This window comes from Mya arenaria, chromosome 13 (genome assembly GCF_026914265.1).
Source record: "Mya arenaria isolate MELC-2E11 chromosome 13, ASM2691426v1".
NCBI lineage: Eukaryota > Metazoa > Mollusca > Bivalvia > Myida > Myidae > Mya > Mya arenaria.
This window is the reverse complement of record NC_069134.1, coordinates 13,588,289-13,606,643: the sequence shown is the minus strand read 5'-3', so window position 1 is coordinate 13,606,643 and position 18,355 is coordinate 13,588,289. Positions and strand designations below refer to the sequence as shown.

Here is an 18,355-nt window from a genome sequence, read left to right as displayed (position 1 = left end):
CATGTTGTTTATCCCATCTGTGTGTTATATTGTCAGCGTCATGTTGTATATCCCATCTGTGCGTTTTATTGTCAGCGTCATGTTGTATATTCCATCTGTGTGTTATATTGTCAGCGTCATGTTGTTTATCCCATCTGTGTGTTATATTGTCATAGTCATGTTGTTTATCCCCTCTATGTTTTATACTGTCCGCGTCATGTTGTTTATCCCCTCTATGATTTATACTGTCAGCGTCATGTTGTATATCCAATCTGTGTTTTATACTGTCAGCGTCATGTTGTATATCCCATCTGTGTATTATATTGTCAGCGTCATGTTGTATATCCCCTCTGTGTTTAATACTGTCAGCGTCATGTTGTTTATCCCATCTCTGTCAGCGTCATGTTGTTTATCCCCTCTGTGTTTTATACTGTCAGCGTCATGTTGTATATCCCATCTGTGCGTCATATTGTCAGCGTCATGTTGTATATCCCATCTGTGTGTCATATTGTCAGCGTCATGTTGTATATCCCATCTGTGCGTTATATTGTCAGCGTCATGTTGTATGTCCTATCTGTGTGTTATATTGTCAGCGTCATATTGTATATCCCATCTTTGTGTTATATTGTCAGCGTCATATTGTATATCCCATCTGTGTGTTATATTGTCAGCGGCAAGTTGTATATCCCCTCTGTGTCTTATATTGTCAGCGTCAAGTTCAATATCCCATCTGTGTGTTTTATTGTCAGTAGTGTTTGAAAATCGATAATCGAATCAAATCGGACCAAGCATTTCGATTTACCATCGGACAACAGCCGAAAGTTCATAATATAATTTAGGAATACATTCTTCATACAATCATGTTCACTTAAACGGTTAAGCATGGAATCAGTACGTGTGATGCTATAGTAATGCTTTTTGCAACTGTAAGTAAATCTCCATAACCTTTTTCTGTTTTTAATATTTAATAAAAAACATAACAACACAACACATACTTAATAATTGCACATCAATTGCAAAATGATGCACACCGCAGCAAGTATGTTATCTTAGCATTTTATCCATGTAAAAGCATATCAAATCATTGTGAACCAGCTTAACATTTAATAACCTGTTATATTGAACATTCCATTAGAATATCTTAATTTAAAAAACCTTCGCAAAAGAGTAAATTAGTTAATTACAAAAGATACCAAAACCGGTTTCAAAAACAGAATGCATCGAGCCGGTATCCCCGGTATTTGCGGGTAGGACCGGAGCAGCTACACCATAGGGACAATATTGAAGAAGGTTTTAAGAAATTTATAAACAATTAAAATCAATTTGTAATTTTGGGAGAGTTTGTTAAATTGAACTCAACGAGAATTTACCGAAAAGAAAAGTTGACATTTACTCGATATTTACCAAAAAACAAAATACGTAGTTACTGAAAGTAACATGAGCGGCATCGAATTTGGACAACCACTATCGATTGTCGCCGACATAGTAATTTTTTTCAGCGACGATTTATCGATTGTACTCGATAATCGTCTCAACACTAATTGTCAGCGCTATAATGATTATCCCATCTGTGTTATATTGTCAGCGTCATGTTGGTATATCCAACATGTTTGTAATATTGTCAGCGTCATGTTGTATATTCCATCCGTTTGTTATATTGTCAGCGTCAAGTTGTTTATCCCATCGGTGTGTTATATTGTGAGCGTCATGTTGTTTATGCCATACATTTGTTATATTGTCAGCGTCATGTTGTTTATCCCCTCTGTGTGTTATATTATCAGCTCCATGTTGTTTATCCCATATGTGTTTAATATTTTCAACGCCATATTGTTTATCCCCTCAGTGTGTTATATTGTCAGCGTCATGTTGTATATCCCATCTGTGTATTATATTGCCAGCCTCATGTTGTATATCCCATCTGTGTGTTATATTTGCAGCGCCATTTGAACAGCCCATATTATTATTTTATTTTCAGCGTGTGTTATATTGTATGCGTCATGTTGTATTTCCCCTCTGTGGGCTTAATTTAAAGCGCCATGTTGTATATTCCTCTGTGTGTTATATTGTCAGCCCCATTTTGTATATCACATATATGTGTTTTATTATCAGCGTCATGTTGTATATCCCCTCTGTGTTTAATATTGTCAGCGTCATGTTGTATATTCACTCTGTGTGTTATATTGTCAGCGCCATGTTGTTTATCCCATCTGTGTGTTATTTTGTCAGCGCCATGTTGTATATCCCATACGTGTATAATATTTTCAGCGCCATTTTGTATATCCCATATGTGTGTTTTATTTGCAGCGTCATGTTGTATATATATCCCATCCGTGTCTTATATTGTCAGCGTCATGTTGTTTATCCCATCTGTGTTTAATATTGTCAGCACCATGTTGTATATTCACTCTGTGTGTTATATTGTCAGCGTCGTGTTGTTCATTCCATCTGTGTTTAATATTGTCAGCTCCATTATGTTTTTCCCATCTGTGTGTTATATTGTCAGCGCCATGTTGTATATACCATCCGTTTGCTCTCTTGTCAGCGCCATGTAGTTTATCCCCTCTGTTTGTTATATTGTCAGCCCCATGTTGTTTATCCCCTCTGTGTGTAACATTGTCAGCGTCATGTTGTATGTCCCATCTGTGTGTTAAATTGTCAGCGTTAAGTTGTATGTCTCCTCAGTGTGTTATATTGTCAGAGCTATGCTGTTTATATCCCCAGTGTGTTTTATTGTCAGCGTCTCGTTGTATTTGCCATCTGTGTGTTATATTGTCAGCGTCATATCTGATATCCCCTTAGTGTTTTATATTGTCGGCGTCATGTCGTATATTCCATCTGAATGTTATATTGTTAGCGTCATGTTGTATATTCCCTCTTTATGTTATGGTCAGCGTCATGTTGTTTATCCTATCTGTGTGTTATATTATCAGCGTCAAGTATTTTATTTCGTCTGTGTTATACATTTTTAGCGTCATGTTGTATATTCACTCTTTGTTTATATTGTCAGCGTCATGTTTATATTCCCTCTGTGTTTTATATTTTCAGCGTCATGTTGTATATTCCATCGCGGTGTTTTTCCAGCGTCATTGTTATTATCCAATCAGTGTGTTATATTGTCAGCGGCTTATCATTTATCCTATTTGTGTGTTATATATTCAGCGTCATGTTGTATGTCCCATCAGTGTATTATATTGTCAGTGTCATGTTGTATGTCCCATCTGTGTGTTATATTGTCAGCGTCATGTTGTATGTCCCATCTGTGTTTTATATTGTCAGCGCCATGTTGTATAAACCCTCTGTGTGTTTTATTGTCAGCGTCATGTTGTTTAAGCCATCTGTGTGTTATATTTTCAGCGTCATGTTTTATATCCCCTCAGTGTGTTATATTGTCAGCGTCAAGTTGTATATCCAGTCAGTCTGTTATATTGTCAGCGTCTTGTTGTATATCCCCTCTGTGTGTTATTGTCAGCGTCATGTTGTTTATTCCATCTGTGTGTTATATTGTCAGCGTCAAGTACTTTATTTCCTCTGTGTTTTAAATTTTCATGTTGTATATCCCCTCTGTGTTTTATATTGTCAGCGTCATGTTGTATATTCCATCTCTGTGTTTTTTTGTCAGCGTCATGTTTATTATCCCATCAGTGTGTTATATTGTCAGCGTCATTTTGTTTATCCCCTATGTGGGTTATTGTCAGCGTCATGTTGTTTTTCCCATCTTTGTGTCATATTGTCAGCGTCATGTTGCATATCCCCAGTGTCGTTGAGCATGATCTGCATCTTCTGAAATTGCCGTATGTCTGTTTGCTAAATTTGTTTATAATGTACGCATCAAACTCCATGTTCAATAAACTCTAAATTCTGAATTATTCAATATAAAGCTTTACTCATATTAATCTGTAAATGATTGCATTTTATTGAATTTCATGTTCAAACATCGATGATTGTAATATATTCAAGCAATACTTATGAAGCATATGGTACTGCATTAATTAACTCGTACTTATTTCATCTTTGTACTTTAAATATTTGCGCAGAACTTCGGAATTGAATGCATGCGCATCCGGAAATTCAACGTTGTACATGCGTGCGCATGATGAAACGACAGCTTTCAGAGCTTTAAGAGCTTTTAATTTGATACCAATTCAAACATTTATGAGTATATTGTTTCGCAGCAGGAAAAGGATTGAATATTGACAGTCTGTAGAGGAAGAGTCGCCTTGGATAGTCTAGGATTTTTCTGGTAAGCTTTAATTAATTTGTTGAATCATAATAGTTTAATTTTATTATGTTAATTGTTGGATGTTTGGTAGTATCAATTTCTGACACATTTTATGAGTTTCTTGTATTCTGGTTGGCCATTTTAAATTTTAATTTAAAAAAAATGTATAAACCGTTGCAATCTTGGTGTATGTACCGCCGATATTTTACTCAGTCGTATTCATCAGAAAACATTTCATATCTTTATTTTATGTTGTTGTGTTTTTAACAGATCGAACCTGTTTTCATCCATAAATACACGTTTACAAAAATTAAGTGTTTGTAATAGATATAGACTAAACGTTTTTAAAGTGTCAACCATATTTTTTCTATTTCTATTTATTTGTTTTCATTTTTCTGGCAACACTTATGTCAATTTGTATATAAATATGTAATCAATTTCGAAAAAAAGGTTTTCTATCTACCTACCCTACTGTGATACCCGAAACCGCAACATTATTTTTAGAGGCTAAACCTTCTTATATTGAAGCATTTGTGAACAAACAAGCAGGGGAGCCATAACACCGATCCGCGTCGTATACACTAAGCCGTTCGATCGTAAATTTATAAAGTCAAAACAATCATGGCCGATGATACAAGTTTTATTGAAAGCAATATTTTATTTCTTAGTTGTCACTTTATTTCTTCTATTAAACGAGAGAAAAGCTGACTCTCAAGTCTTAACCACCCCAGCTCGGTCCACAGACCTCAAGATTAAACCCAAATGCATTTTCTCAGATTTTAACCGCTTTCCAGAATATAACCCAGACTCAGATTGACTGCCTGACTCTAAACTTTCTAACTTATTGACCCCGACTGCAGTTGACTATACAGAAGTTTTTTCTGAATCACTCTTTACAGTTTAACGACATCATATGATACCCTTTACATAACGTGATAATAATCAAAAAATGTAACTTGCGATCGCCACAAAAAGGAGCTTGTCAATCAACAGTTTCCGTGACGTCAATTTAAGCTAGGCCAAACCCTTTTAACAGAGGTTTAGTAAACAGAGTAAATCAACTACTTTTGACAGAGTTTTAGTAAACAGAGTAATTAAACTACTTTCTTGACAGTATCTTAGTTGACCTGAGGCGAAGGCATTTGATCTCGATAGAACTAAGTAAGATATGAACGAAGTAAAAGGCAGGTCCTTTGATAATAAGTATTCAAGTCTTAGGTCATCCTAAGCATATGCTAATGCGATTGACTGTTCCTTCTATTCTCAGAATATCTAATCGACACATGCCGGTAACGGTAATGAAGTTCCTATGCTAATAAAATGCTATGGCAGTTTGACCACTTAGTAGCTAAAGATAGGAATGATGACCTAAACAGAAATGAATTAATATTAGCGAGAGCCATTGTGTAAGAATCAATTGTCTTGTAAACTCCTTGAATTTTAACCCAAACGTTTAAGATCACGGCTTCGCAATGGCACAAAATTAAAAATGGGTAGTTCCTTCCAGTGTTATATCTTGCATGTACATTACCGCTATCAACCTAGCAAGACTGACACTTTCATGTGACACCATACGCTATTCCGTGGGATCGTAAATAGATACTGTTAGGTGCAATAATTCCAATATAATAACAATATATTATTTGAAGTGCTGAAAATGAATTGACGGTTATCCAATTACATCCAAATGCCATTACAATACAAATGATGGCAATTTTTTTTGTTTTATTTTAACTTGTCTTGATTCATTGTCGACGTCGATTTAGGACCGACTCCCTTAATTCACCTTCCAGTACATGTTATATCGTACGAACCAACTTATAATGGAAGCGACCGTAAACTAGTAACGCCATTACCTTGTACGATGACGTACTGTGAAAAAACTCCCTAATACGACATGCATATATAATAAACATTATCGTACATTTGTCTCTTATAAATCCTGCCCAATGAAACTGTATCGTATAACAGTCGTAAACGTAGTCGCATTTAAACTAATTAAAACGTTCCTACGAAGACCCTCGGCTTTACAGAAAAGTGTTTATGACACTACGATAGTTAAATAAAGGGTACTTATATATTACAACAGGAAAAACAAATCATTAGAAATTAATAATTTATCGAGCTAGTTCTCTATTCTTATTTATGGCAAGCCGAGATCTGATGCAATCAACCACTAATGTATACGGTGTACATAGCGTTAAACAGATGTTGTTAAATGCACGTTATACGACCAATTATACGTATAATAAGTTTGCATCTACCATCCAAAAAACATACTTCACATCGAGATCGATTGCGACCACAGAATGGTTGAAAATCAGTGCACTAATATTCCTGAACCTTGAAATTTAATGGTGGCTTAAAAAATCTCATTCAAAACATGGATGTTTTTTGTATTTTGGTATGAAAGCCTCACCGAAAGTCATGATTTGATACGTGATAATATATTAGCATTTTTACTCAGTAGAACAACTCTTTTGTTTTCGTCAAGCGTCTTTTTTAAATTTTATATGTTAAATTATGTTGTCATGCCATGTGTTATGTTATTGTAACAACGATGAACTGTATATGTTCAAGTTAACAATAAATTTTCTGTTCTGTTCTGTTCTGTTCTGTTCTGTTGTTACTTTTATCTATCTATATTATAATAACCATCCAATTATTTTAGAAGGAGTAGCTGCTTGTACGCTTCATTCTTCCCTCAATCATGAACATATGAATTTCACTAAAGTTCTTATAAAAAAATATGAAATTCTACAAGCAATGCACTATGGTTTTCTTTTTGAATATTACCATTCACGGTTATCTGAGCCTTTAACACAGTCGTCATTGACGAGGGAGAATCGACTCGTTATAATTACGAACATTATGTAGCAGATGCGCTCAATTTCAATGAAATATCTTTAAGAAAGGTACACGAAATGTTATTTTAACCAATGTAAGGTGCACAATCAACGAACAGAAAGTCAAGAAAAAAATTCGATTTTCATGACCAAGTTGTACAATTTAAATCAATAAAAATATAAGGATTAAAAGGCTTCAATAATGTGCAATGAAGCGTATATTTTTTTTAAATACACATTTACCTTCTGTTACTACTCATACAAATATACTAAGCCTGGCCATTAGGGGTGTAGTTAGTATAGTATAATGACATTCAGGAAATGAAGAACAAAATGCAACAATATCAGTCTATATTTTGAATATAATGTGGGGATGACGGAAGGGGAGGGGTAAGGGAGAGGCAGGGTTGGAAAATGAGGCTCAGTTGAACAGTGTGCATCAAGTTTTCACTCTTAAGCTGTTTGGTCAAATCATTCACAAGAAAATTAGATTTAAGAACCACGTATACTTCATATCGTGGTTAATACCTATTCTATTTAAAATGCTTTTGTCCGATTTCAAAATACGTTCATCCGTTGAGAGTAGATTAAATAACAAAGCAACTTGTCGGTCAGGACGTCAGTCAACCGAATTTGTTATGTCAGCGATAACGCGGCATTTTCTATATTTATTTTCGGTATATGCAAACTGTGTTGCAGAATACACGTGTAAAGTGTCTAACGTTTCATCCGAGGATCGCTCATAGATAGACGGCCATGGACCTTCTTCGTCGATGTTTTATTGTCGTGCTGTGTGTCACCGCAGTCAACGCTCACGTACAATGTCCAAAGGGGAATAACGAGATGCCTGGAGGTGAAATCGGATTGCCCTTTCCTCCAGACAAGTGTGCTGTGCCCACGGAAGACTTTCTAAAATACGCAAGTATCTTTTGTGAACCAAGGTGTTTCTGCTGTCTACAAAGCATGCTTCCTTATTATAATAAAGATTATGGAAAATGGTTTTTCATTTGGAGCAGTCTACTATCAACATTCGTATATCGAACGTTGCAAAAAATAATAATTTTGGCTTTATCTACGGCACGATGTCTGTTTATTTCTTGCCGGGAAGCCTACTATATATTGTTTGAGTGTGAAAACTGGCACTTATCATTTAAATACTTCGGTATGGTCTAAAACGGTTATATAAAGGCGTTCAGCTTAAATTTAACTTATCAATACTACTTAATTATCATGACTTACCATGTAATAATGAATAAAAATAATAGATGAACAAAACGCGACTGTATCCAAGGCGTCCTCGTACAGGATTTTTGGCACTATATCGATACCTCGCGGTCAAAGAAAATCCCTGTCTTTATCAAGATAAATTGAACTGCAATATCGATTTGCATATCGATATCTCAAAATAAACTCGATCTGGGGTAAGAAATCCTGTGCAGCGACACCGAAGTAATAATTCGGAAACACATACAAGCTAACTTTACTGTTAACAGGTTGTCAACAGGGTATACGTCTCGGCCTACGTGATCGACACCTTACGGTTAACCTCCGCTATATCTACCCAGCGTCGGTTTACAGTACAACCCGACGCCAGTATTGTGTCAACATTCGCATATGCGTAAGTCCCTTATAACAGGATTTAGCTTATCACACATTTTTAGTTTTTAAGTTATGTGCGTAATTATTACATCTTTTAGAAATTTTGGACTTTAAATGGGAATTTTCTTTATGATAATCATAATTAACTATGTTTCATATATCAAAATCAAACTTAAGTATGTTGTTTGGCTAATTGCAACAAGCCATTCAATCCTGCTTCCGAAGTTTCGAAAAATTGATTGAGGCAATGGGTCGGGACGCCCATGACATTTATCTACTAGGCTTGCCCCTGTAGTTTTCAATGTTTCGTATTATTAAGATTATGATCAATATTACCCAATGTCTGCGATTATCATGTAATTTTCTAAATTAAATACACGAAAGGTATATGTTTTCATCTGATTACAAATCCCTTATAAATAAGTTGATGTACGCTATTAATTTCATTCGGTACATTATACTTTTTTAACAGGGCGGGCGACAGCTGCCAGAGCTTTGATGTGATATATCCAGGGATTCGTGACGATATTGCAGTCTTCCGTAAGGAATATGCAAGTTATATAAATTATCTATATCTCGCCTAAGCATCTGTGCTGAAGGTGAGCTGTTGTGACCGGTCAATGTTCATCATCCGTAGTACATTACCCATGGTTAACAGTTTATTGTTAACACTCTAAAGGCCACATTGAGCTTCCAACCTGCATTTGTATGGAGCTCGGTAGAAACGTATTCCCTATCAAAGAATATTCTGTTATGTTAGAAAGCATATCAATAGGTAATAACTTGCTAATACTCTTGCAGCAAATGGTTGTCTAACAAACTTTTTCCGAATGTGTGAACTCTAGGTCATTAACAAAGGGTCGGGTAAATTAATTAGTATTTATTAAAAGTAGTATGTTAGAGACCAACAATCATATAGTCTATACATTATACATAATATTGACCAATTTGCACGCAGAACCAATCTATATATAATGGATGAAAGTTCCATCTGTGTACTTAACATTAAGCAATAAAAAAATTGGGTCAAGTGTCCGATTGGCCTGAGTACCCAATGCTAGAAGGTTTCAAGAACCCGGATAGGATTACACAAATGCGATAAAATAGTTTACAAAAAAGTAGACCCAGTAGATCTTTTTGTTCAGCGAGTTCAAATCACAAATCATTCCGCTTGAAAACATGATGGGAGATGGAAAGTAGCCCATGTCCTGACATGGTCAAACGATACATTGACTTGCCATGTATAAGGCAGTAAACAATGTATCACTGAGCAGTCACTTCCGCATTGGTGTTATCCTTTTGTGATTTCTTTTATTACATTCTAGGAACACTTCTCTTCTGTGTAATATTATAATTGGTTAGCCCTAGTACCGATACGTTTAAGTGCAATAATTTTGTGAGAGAATTTTTCGCAAAAATCAAAACGTTTTTTTTTTTATATTTTAAATCAATATCAAACAAAGAAGATAAATGCTGGCAAACCAAACAACTTTTTTGTCATATCTTTGAAATGGTACAAATACGATATATAAAGTTTCAACGGAATTTGTTATTTTAATTGCAGTCATCATCATCATCATCATCATCATCATCATCATCATCATTGATTAAGACAGTAAAACGCCCCTCGAAATTTGTAATTTGTATGACACAATTGTTTTTGTAGCGGAACCGGAAAATCGAGACTTCAGAGTTTTGAGTTGTTCGCCAGCAGAGTACTTGATAACGTACCACTGTAGAGATGTGACTGAAATAGTGTGCGGAAAGTGTCCAAGAATCGCTGTTCTCATCTATGTCCGAGTAAGCAAAAAACTCTTTGTTTGTGGTTATGAATATTAAAAGAAAATGAAGGAGAAACAATTAAAACACTATCCTGCATTCAAACCAAAACGGACCATGGTCGGTTTGTTTTGTCTTTAAGAAGTGTTTTGCTGACATGGTGTATTCAGGTTAACTGTACTAGTTAGAGGCCCATTACTCAGAACTGGACTTTTTTCTTGAATACAATGAACATCTTCGAATAAGATTTCATAGGGAAAAAGTTAGACCCCATATAAATAAATCAGTATGACATATACATTTTGTCAAAAAAATATTGCATTCACGTGCCAAATATACCAATTCAAATCCACTTAAATTACTGTACAAGTGATTCGTCAAATTTAGAGAGTTTAAAATTATTTCAGAAAAAAATCATAACTATCAATTAAATGAAAGACAGTCTGAATGGATTAGTTAAACAAGGGATTCTCATGTTGGACAACGAAATGATATGAGCGAACAGAAATGGTGAGTCTGTTGATTGCCTTGCTTGGTTTAAACAAAAGTTAGCCCCTTCACAATCATGATTAATTTAGGAAATACTGTTTAAAAGTAATTATTGTTGATGCAATATTGCTGTTTGTGTATTCATAGATAGCGAGTTCAGCGAGTTTTAACAATTAAAAAGCGTGTTGCATTTGATTGCATATTTGTTTTTTAATGCATTTACATAAAGGACCGCCGTGAAGACAAGGACGGAGATGGGATTCCAGACGGAGATCCGGATTTCACAGACGTTCCGTGGGGCGAAATTGAGAAGTTTTCCAAACACTGTCTCGGCGAGGATTTCGAAAACGACGATCTTCTTGGATGGAAATGGAAGGGAAGATCACAGCCAGAAAGTTAGTTTAGAATAATTAAAAAAAGACAATAATATTTTTAAGAATTTTTTTTTGGTAGTATATAATAGCCAAAATCATGGGGAATATACCTTAACAATGTTACTAACAAAATAAAGTTAAGGAAAATGCAAATTAATTTAACTTCTGTAACTTGTACATATTTATATATTTTCTACTTTGAGATAAACAACTTGATTATGTACATTAACATAAAATGTTCATACTAAATAATGTAAAAAGCCGGGAGTAAAAGTATAGACTTCAATCTCGTACAAAAAATACGTGTTTTGTGACTTTTTCAGACTGTACGTTGCTGTCAGCTTAGCACCTTAGCAGTATTGTGGGTACTACGGTTGCCTCTGACGAAAAAAGAAAATAATTACAAAAAAAACTTAACATCGTCATTCAAAACCTTTAAATAAATTTGACATTGTGCCTTTTCAAAGAAAATGGCGATAACGATTTATATTGATGTCTGGTGAACCCCAACCCCCAAATTAATTAATCAAATAAAAGATATAACTATAGTACAATTAATAAATTATATCTTTTGGAAGGCATTGTCATTGCCAGTTGATACCTTAATATATGTAAAATAAATGATCAAAGGTATATTAAACACTAGACATCGCACAATGCGGCAAAAGTTGTGTTCGATTTGTATATTAGGAATGTTAAGGCTAAACGATGTATGACGATCAGTCATACAGATGTACAGGAGTAAATTTATACCCCCTATATATGGTTGTTACATTGTCGGCAAACAACAGCAATGTCTGCCACTTAATATACGTTATAAAACAGTTTTGTGAAAATTTGTGAACTTAAATACCAAAGTATTCTTTAAGAATAATAATGTTCAATTAGCTGTGTTTATTCGAAAGGCAAAATTCTCATGGCAAAAAATGTTCGAAGCAATTTCTCAATTCCACGTTAAATCTTTTAAAATCCAAAGCGTATTAGCATGTAACAGTCCAGACAATCAAAAGTACCACAAATTTCGACCAATGAACCTTTAGTGTGACCTTGATCTATGAACCACTGACAAAGCTTTTGCAACACACAAACTTGTCAAGGTGAATATGTGAGTTATTCTAAGTTCTTTCAATGAACTGCTTACCACAGTCCGGACTAGCAATTGAGAGTTTATGGTGAACAGTGGTTTTTAAATTCCTAAATGCATGGCCAAGCTACAACCCTGACTAACAAAATAACAAGCAATGTTGACCAATGACCTTTAAATGTAATCTCGGAGTACGATTGTCAGAAATAAGTCTTGCTCACAACACACTCCTGTCATGACAAACATTTGTTCCAGATTATTTGAAAATCCCCCTACGGATGACAAAAAAACATCCCGGAATGATCAAGTTTTAAGGAACTTTTAATGACAGACACGGGTCTTGCAAGCGACACATCGTCTTGTCATGGTGAAAATTTTGCCAAGTGATTTCAAAATGTCCCTATATATGACATGATAACAACCCGAAAAAGACAGAAAAGGGTGTTGATCAATAACCCCTTACCAGTTTTACCATTGACCTTCAAGGCATGAGTCTTGCACGCGATTCACCCGTTTCTCATGATGACTATTTGTGCAAAGAGATTTTAAATCCCTCTTTACATTGCCAAGTTCAACCCGGAAAACGAAATGAAAAGAAAGTTGTATTTATAATCGGAACTTAGACCCACATTGGTTGCAATTGTTTGAAAAATGTTGAAATTTGGACGTTACTCCGTAAAAATAGTGGTTTGTGACAAAAGTCGATCTGTACTTCATGGTCTTAAACACTTGGCCAAAACACATATTAATCGTGTATGCGTCAATGTCCAGACACCATACAGGGACATTTCAACATACAGAAATTTAACATTAATAGACCAGTGTCTTCTATATGTATATATAATTACCCCCCCCCCCCCCGAGGATGGATGTCATAAACCGAGCAGATTTTCTATTCGTACATGGTGATAATTGACTGCGGTCGGAGTCCGATCTACCAGTCAATCATTTCACACTATAAGAAAAGAGTGGTTCTAGCCGAGCTTATTCGCATATATTTGTTTCAACTTACCTATACGGATGTTGAGAGATGTGTAAGCGGTCCGGTAGCTCAGTCGGTAAAGCACTCGCCCTGATAGCGAGGGGTCGGGAGTTCGAGCCCCGGTCTAGCTGTACAGTTTTTTCACCTTGTGACACTTGGCGCCAAACGATATATACTCAATATCCTACCCGTGGTTTCGACGAGATCATGTTAAACCTTGTCCTCAATCCTGATAATTCGAGGACGAATTTGAACTTGGCAAGGGAGTATGTAACGTTATACTTACCTAACCCATAACCCATAAGCTTGGATGGATAAACTATAGTTACGTGGCCAAGTGGTAAGATACTTGTCCGTCAACACAGAAGGAGCATATTTAATCCCAACCTTCGACCGTATAAGTCGGATACTCTCACTTGCGCTTTTGCCCATCTTAGAACTTCGTAGATATACAAAGCTTTCCAGTTCGATGTGTACTCGTACATCGGCAGATTGCAAACGTTGTCAGGTATGATGTGTATACTTCAGAGGAAAAAAAGACGTTATCAAGTCTAAAATGTACACATCGGAGGAAGTGAACTTTCCAGTCTGGTGTGTATTAATCGGGAGAAAGCATAACCATGGGTTAATTCAATACGAGAATCATTAAAAACGGAACTTATGTCAGAAACGATTGACCAAATATCACCAGATGAATTAACTGATAAATTACTGAAATCAAAACAGGCTAATAAATTCCTTTATTCATTATAGCAAAGAGATATTTTAAAACCGTCGTCAGAAAGTAAATGGCGAACATTATTTCCAAGTTTAGATGACGACAAATATATAAACACTATACCGACTTTTAACTCATACAAACAGTATTTGATATTCAGAAAAAGAATTGAATCGCAAATTGCACTGTTAAATGATAATATGATACCCATGAGAAGAAATGGCAAGTTTTAAACCTCGATCCTTAGATAAAAGTAAATTTAGCATACTAACGTAACGTATAATACGGTCATAAATTACTCGTTATAACCAGTATTTGATTCAGTATTTTATAACAATAATTGATAATTATTACCTTTCCACCTTTAAATATGTATAACTTACTACAATACTTAGCTTGTAAAATCCATTAGGGGAAAAAGCTTGAGAGATTGGAAGAATGTGTACGTGTGAGTGGATGCGTTTATGTTTGTGTGTAGGCGTGCGTGTGTGAAGGCGGGGGGATTAGGGCTTATAAATAAATAAAAAAAAACATTGAATAGTTAATATGCTATTACATATGCCTTAATGTATGTGTATTGCTTTGTACTCTGTGTAAAAAATAAATGAGAAAAAAAATAAAAAATGGGTGGTCTGTTGAGTTTACATTGGCGACAGACAGTCGTAAACCGGTCTGCTGTATATATGTATTGGAGAGAGACAATCGTTGGCTGGTTCACTGTGTATACCATGGAGAAAGTGAATCAAAACATTTTCTTGTTATTATGTACATACATGTACATCGGAGGAAGAAGTTCAACGCTTAGCATATTATGTATATATGAAAGGAAGGCAATTGTTGTCCATTCTGATCCGTTTGCATCGGACAAAGAAATACGTTCTTGATTATGTGTATACATCGGTTAAAGGCACACTTTGTCTGGTTTGATGTTTATGAAAACATACGTTGTCTGGTATATTATATGAACGTCAGAGGAAGAGAATCGTTATCAGGGTTGATGTGTACATATCGGAGGAATGTAATAGTGTCCAGTCCTATGTATGTATACATAAGAGGAAAACAAACCCTGTCCATTCTGGTGCTTATTCATCGGGAGTAATTAAATATTGGAGGAATACAATCGTTAGTAAGTCTACTGATTAAACCTTGGAGGAACTAAATCGACTAACGTCCTTTGTCATTATTTGTAGGCGACGTAGGAATGATTTTTTCAAGTCTAATGTTTACATTTAGGAAAGGCAGATGTACTTTTCCTGAAGTATAAACATCGGATTTTTATTAGGATCATGTCTGTAGTCAATACATCGGTGGAAGAGAAACATAGTACCGTCATTATTATGTGATGTCTCAGTAATACAGTTGCTCCCAGTCTGATTTATAACAATCAGAGACAGACAAACGTTATCCGGTCTTATACGTTTACATCGGTGGAAGACGACGGTCTGTCAGAAGTGTATGCATTGGAAGAATTCAAATATCCCTGTCGAATGCATATGTATCGAAGGAAGAAAATCGTGGTCCTGTCAGTGAGTTACATACCATCATATCAAGTCAGGCGCTGTCCGTTACCCATCAGAAAAAGACACACCTTTTTCGGTTTTGTATGCTTACCTCATATGAAAAAGAAACAGATGTGCATTCTGATGAGACAAACTGGTGGAACACATTCGTTGTCTGTACATCGGCGGAACGCTTGCTTGGTATAAATCGGAGAAACACAAGCTTTACCCTCTTTGATGTTTAAATGTCTAAGGAAGTCTATATTACAAGTCTAATTTAGACTGAACAACAGCTGTCTCTCCCCGGTTGTATACCCGTCAGACTGACCAACAGCTGTCTACCAAGAATGAATTATCGTCAGACTGAACAGCGTTTTTTCCCCCAGATGTATACACATCAGACAGAACAATGTATGTCTACCAAGGATATAAACACGCCATACTGAACAACGGTTGTCTTTCCCAATGTATACACGTCAGACTGAACAATGGTTGTTTTCCCCAATGAATACACGTCAGACTGAACAACGATTGTCTTCCCCAATGTATACACGTCAGACTGGACAACTGTTGTTTTCACCCAGTAGTATACACGCCAGACTGAACAACGGTTGTATTCCCTTATGTTTACACTTCAGACTAAACAACGGTTTTCTTCCCCAATCTATACATGTCAGACTGAACAACCGTTCTCTTCCCCAATGTATACACATCAGACTGAACAACGGTTTTTTCCCCAATGTATACACGTCAGACTGAACAACAGTTGTCTTTCCCAATGTATACACTACAGACTAAACAACCGTTGTCTTCCCCTTATGTATACACGTCAGACTGAACAACGGTTGACTTCCGCAATGTATACACGTCAGACTGAACAACCGTTGTCTTGCCCAATGCATACATGTCAGACTAAACAACGGTTGTTTTTCCCAATGTATACACGTCAGACTGAACAACCATTGTCTTTCCCAATGTATACACGTCAGACTGAACAACGGTTGACTTCCCTTATGTGTACACGTCAGACTGAACAACGGTTGTCTTTCCCAATGTATACACGTCAGACTGAACAACGATTGTCTTTCCCAATGTATACACGTCAGACTGAACAACCGTTGTCTTCCCTTATGTATACACGTCAGACTGAACAACGGTTGTCTTCTCCAATTCATACACGTCAGACTGAACAGCGGTTGTTTTCCCCCACATTTTTACACGTCAGACTGAACAACCGTTGTCTTTCCCAATGTATACATGTCAGGCTGAACAACCGTTGTCTTTCCCAATGTATACACGTCAAACTGATCAGCGGTTGTTTTTCCCCACAGGTATACACGTCAGACTGAACAACGGTTGTTTTCCCCCACATGTTTACACGTCAGACTGAACAACCGTTGTCTTTCCCAATGTATACATGTCAGACTGAACAACCGTTGTCTTTCCCAATGTATACACGTCAAACTGATCAGCGGTTGTTTTTCCCCACAGGTATACACGTCAGACTGAACAACGGTTGTCTTTCCCCACATGTATACACGTCAGACAGAACAACGGTTGTCTTTCCCCACATGTATACACGTCAGACTGAACAACAGTTGTCTTTCCCAATGCATACACGTCAGACTGAACATCGCTTGTATTTCCCCAATGAATACAAGTCCGACTGTACAACGGTTGCCTTTCCCCAGATGTATACACGTCAGACTAAATAAATTTTGCTTTCCCCTACATGTATACACACCAGACTGAACAACGGTTGTCTTCCCATGAATACGTACTTTTGGTGTTCAAAAGGGAAATCTTTACACTGTAACAAACAATTTTCTTCTGTAAAATGACAGTTAACTATTATTACGGTTATTAAGCTCAGAACTGTTTGCAAACATAAATTTATTTCAAATGGTGTTTTTAAAACTTTAACCCAGCCCTGTGTGAACTGACGTTTGTTCCGGGAAATGAAGCGGGCTAAAATATCAAAACAATATACAAAATCAAACAGATATTTTACTGTGTGCAACACTGATACATCATTCTGTTTTACTCACAAATATCCTTAAACAACCGGAAAGTATAAAATAAAAATTCGGTTGTGCACTCAAAACAGATAGACAGATAACAAGTTAATATATTCTAAGATAAATAGAGAATATAACCATAAAGCGACAATTGTAAACTATCCATTTTTGCAAGTACTTGATAATCGTTTTATCTCTGAAGTAATAGTCTTCCTGAATTGAGATACAAATAACCTACTCAAATCATTTCAGTATATAAATCTAGCTTCAGCTTAATGTCCAATGAAATGAAAGCACTGAGTGCATAACTTCTCCTTTCAACGCTGTATTTAAGCGATTGACATATTTACAATAGAGTTTTCAAGAGCGTCTTACTCTTTAATACCCGGATGTATGTATGCTCTTAAAAATGCACGCAAAATGGCAGGGACGCGATAGGTAAGCTTTAAAATTACTTACAATAAATAAAAACTATGAATGATTTTGACATGAACGGGTATTTACCTACATTACATTTAACCACACATCTCCGTTATATCTCATACTTAAGCTTTATTTATGAGACCTCCATATTAAGCACTTTCACTTAAGATTTATGAAACAGATCTCACATCAAACAAACTGCACTCAAAATAACATTTTGTTTAACGAAAGATTTCCGGGTTTGATATATTAGTCCATCCAAGTACATCATAGGTATATAACAAACATATCTTACGCACTCGCCAGAAATATATGAAACTACAACGTATATGTCTAGGTGGCAGCT

General features: G+C 35.9%; 1 protein-coding gene across 1 annotated transcript; it reads left to right on the top strand.

Annotated features, from left to right (window-relative positions):
• The first annotated feature begins 4,060 nt into the window (after positions 1 to 4,060).
• LOC128214994 (uncharacterized) lies at positions 4,061 to 11,952 on the top strand. The gene is made up of 7 exons (XM_052921729.1): positions 4,061 to 4,219; positions 7,744 to 7,962; positions 8,538 to 8,662; positions 9,116 to 9,183; positions 10,310 to 10,443; positions 11,141 to 11,306; positions 11,609 to 11,952. The coding sequence occupies exons 2-7, from the start codon at positions 7,801 to 7,803 to the stop codon at positions 11,629 to 11,631; spliced, it is 678 nt and encodes a 225-aa protein (XP_052777689.1). The 5' UTR covers positions 4,061 to 4,219; positions 7,744 to 7,800; the 3' UTR covers positions 11,632 to 11,952.
• Positions 11,953 to 18,355: the final 6,403 nt, after the last annotated feature.

What these genes read in the sequence shown, in the direction of transcription:
- LOC128214994 (XM_052921729.1), top strand. Translation starts at nt 7,801, where the DNA reads ATGGACCTTCTTCGTCGATGTTTTATTGTCGTGCTGTGTGTCACCGCA. An exon ending in GTGTCAACATTCGCATATGC is followed by an intron (nt 8,663 to 9,115) that starts GTAAGTCCCTTA and finishes CTTTTTTAACAG; the next exon opens with GGCGGGCGACAGCTGCCAGA. An exon ending in GGGAAGATCACAGCCAGAAA is followed by an intron (nt 11,307 to 11,608) that starts GTTAGTTTAGAA and finishes TGACTTTTTCAG; the next exon opens with ACTGTACGTTGCTGTCAGCT.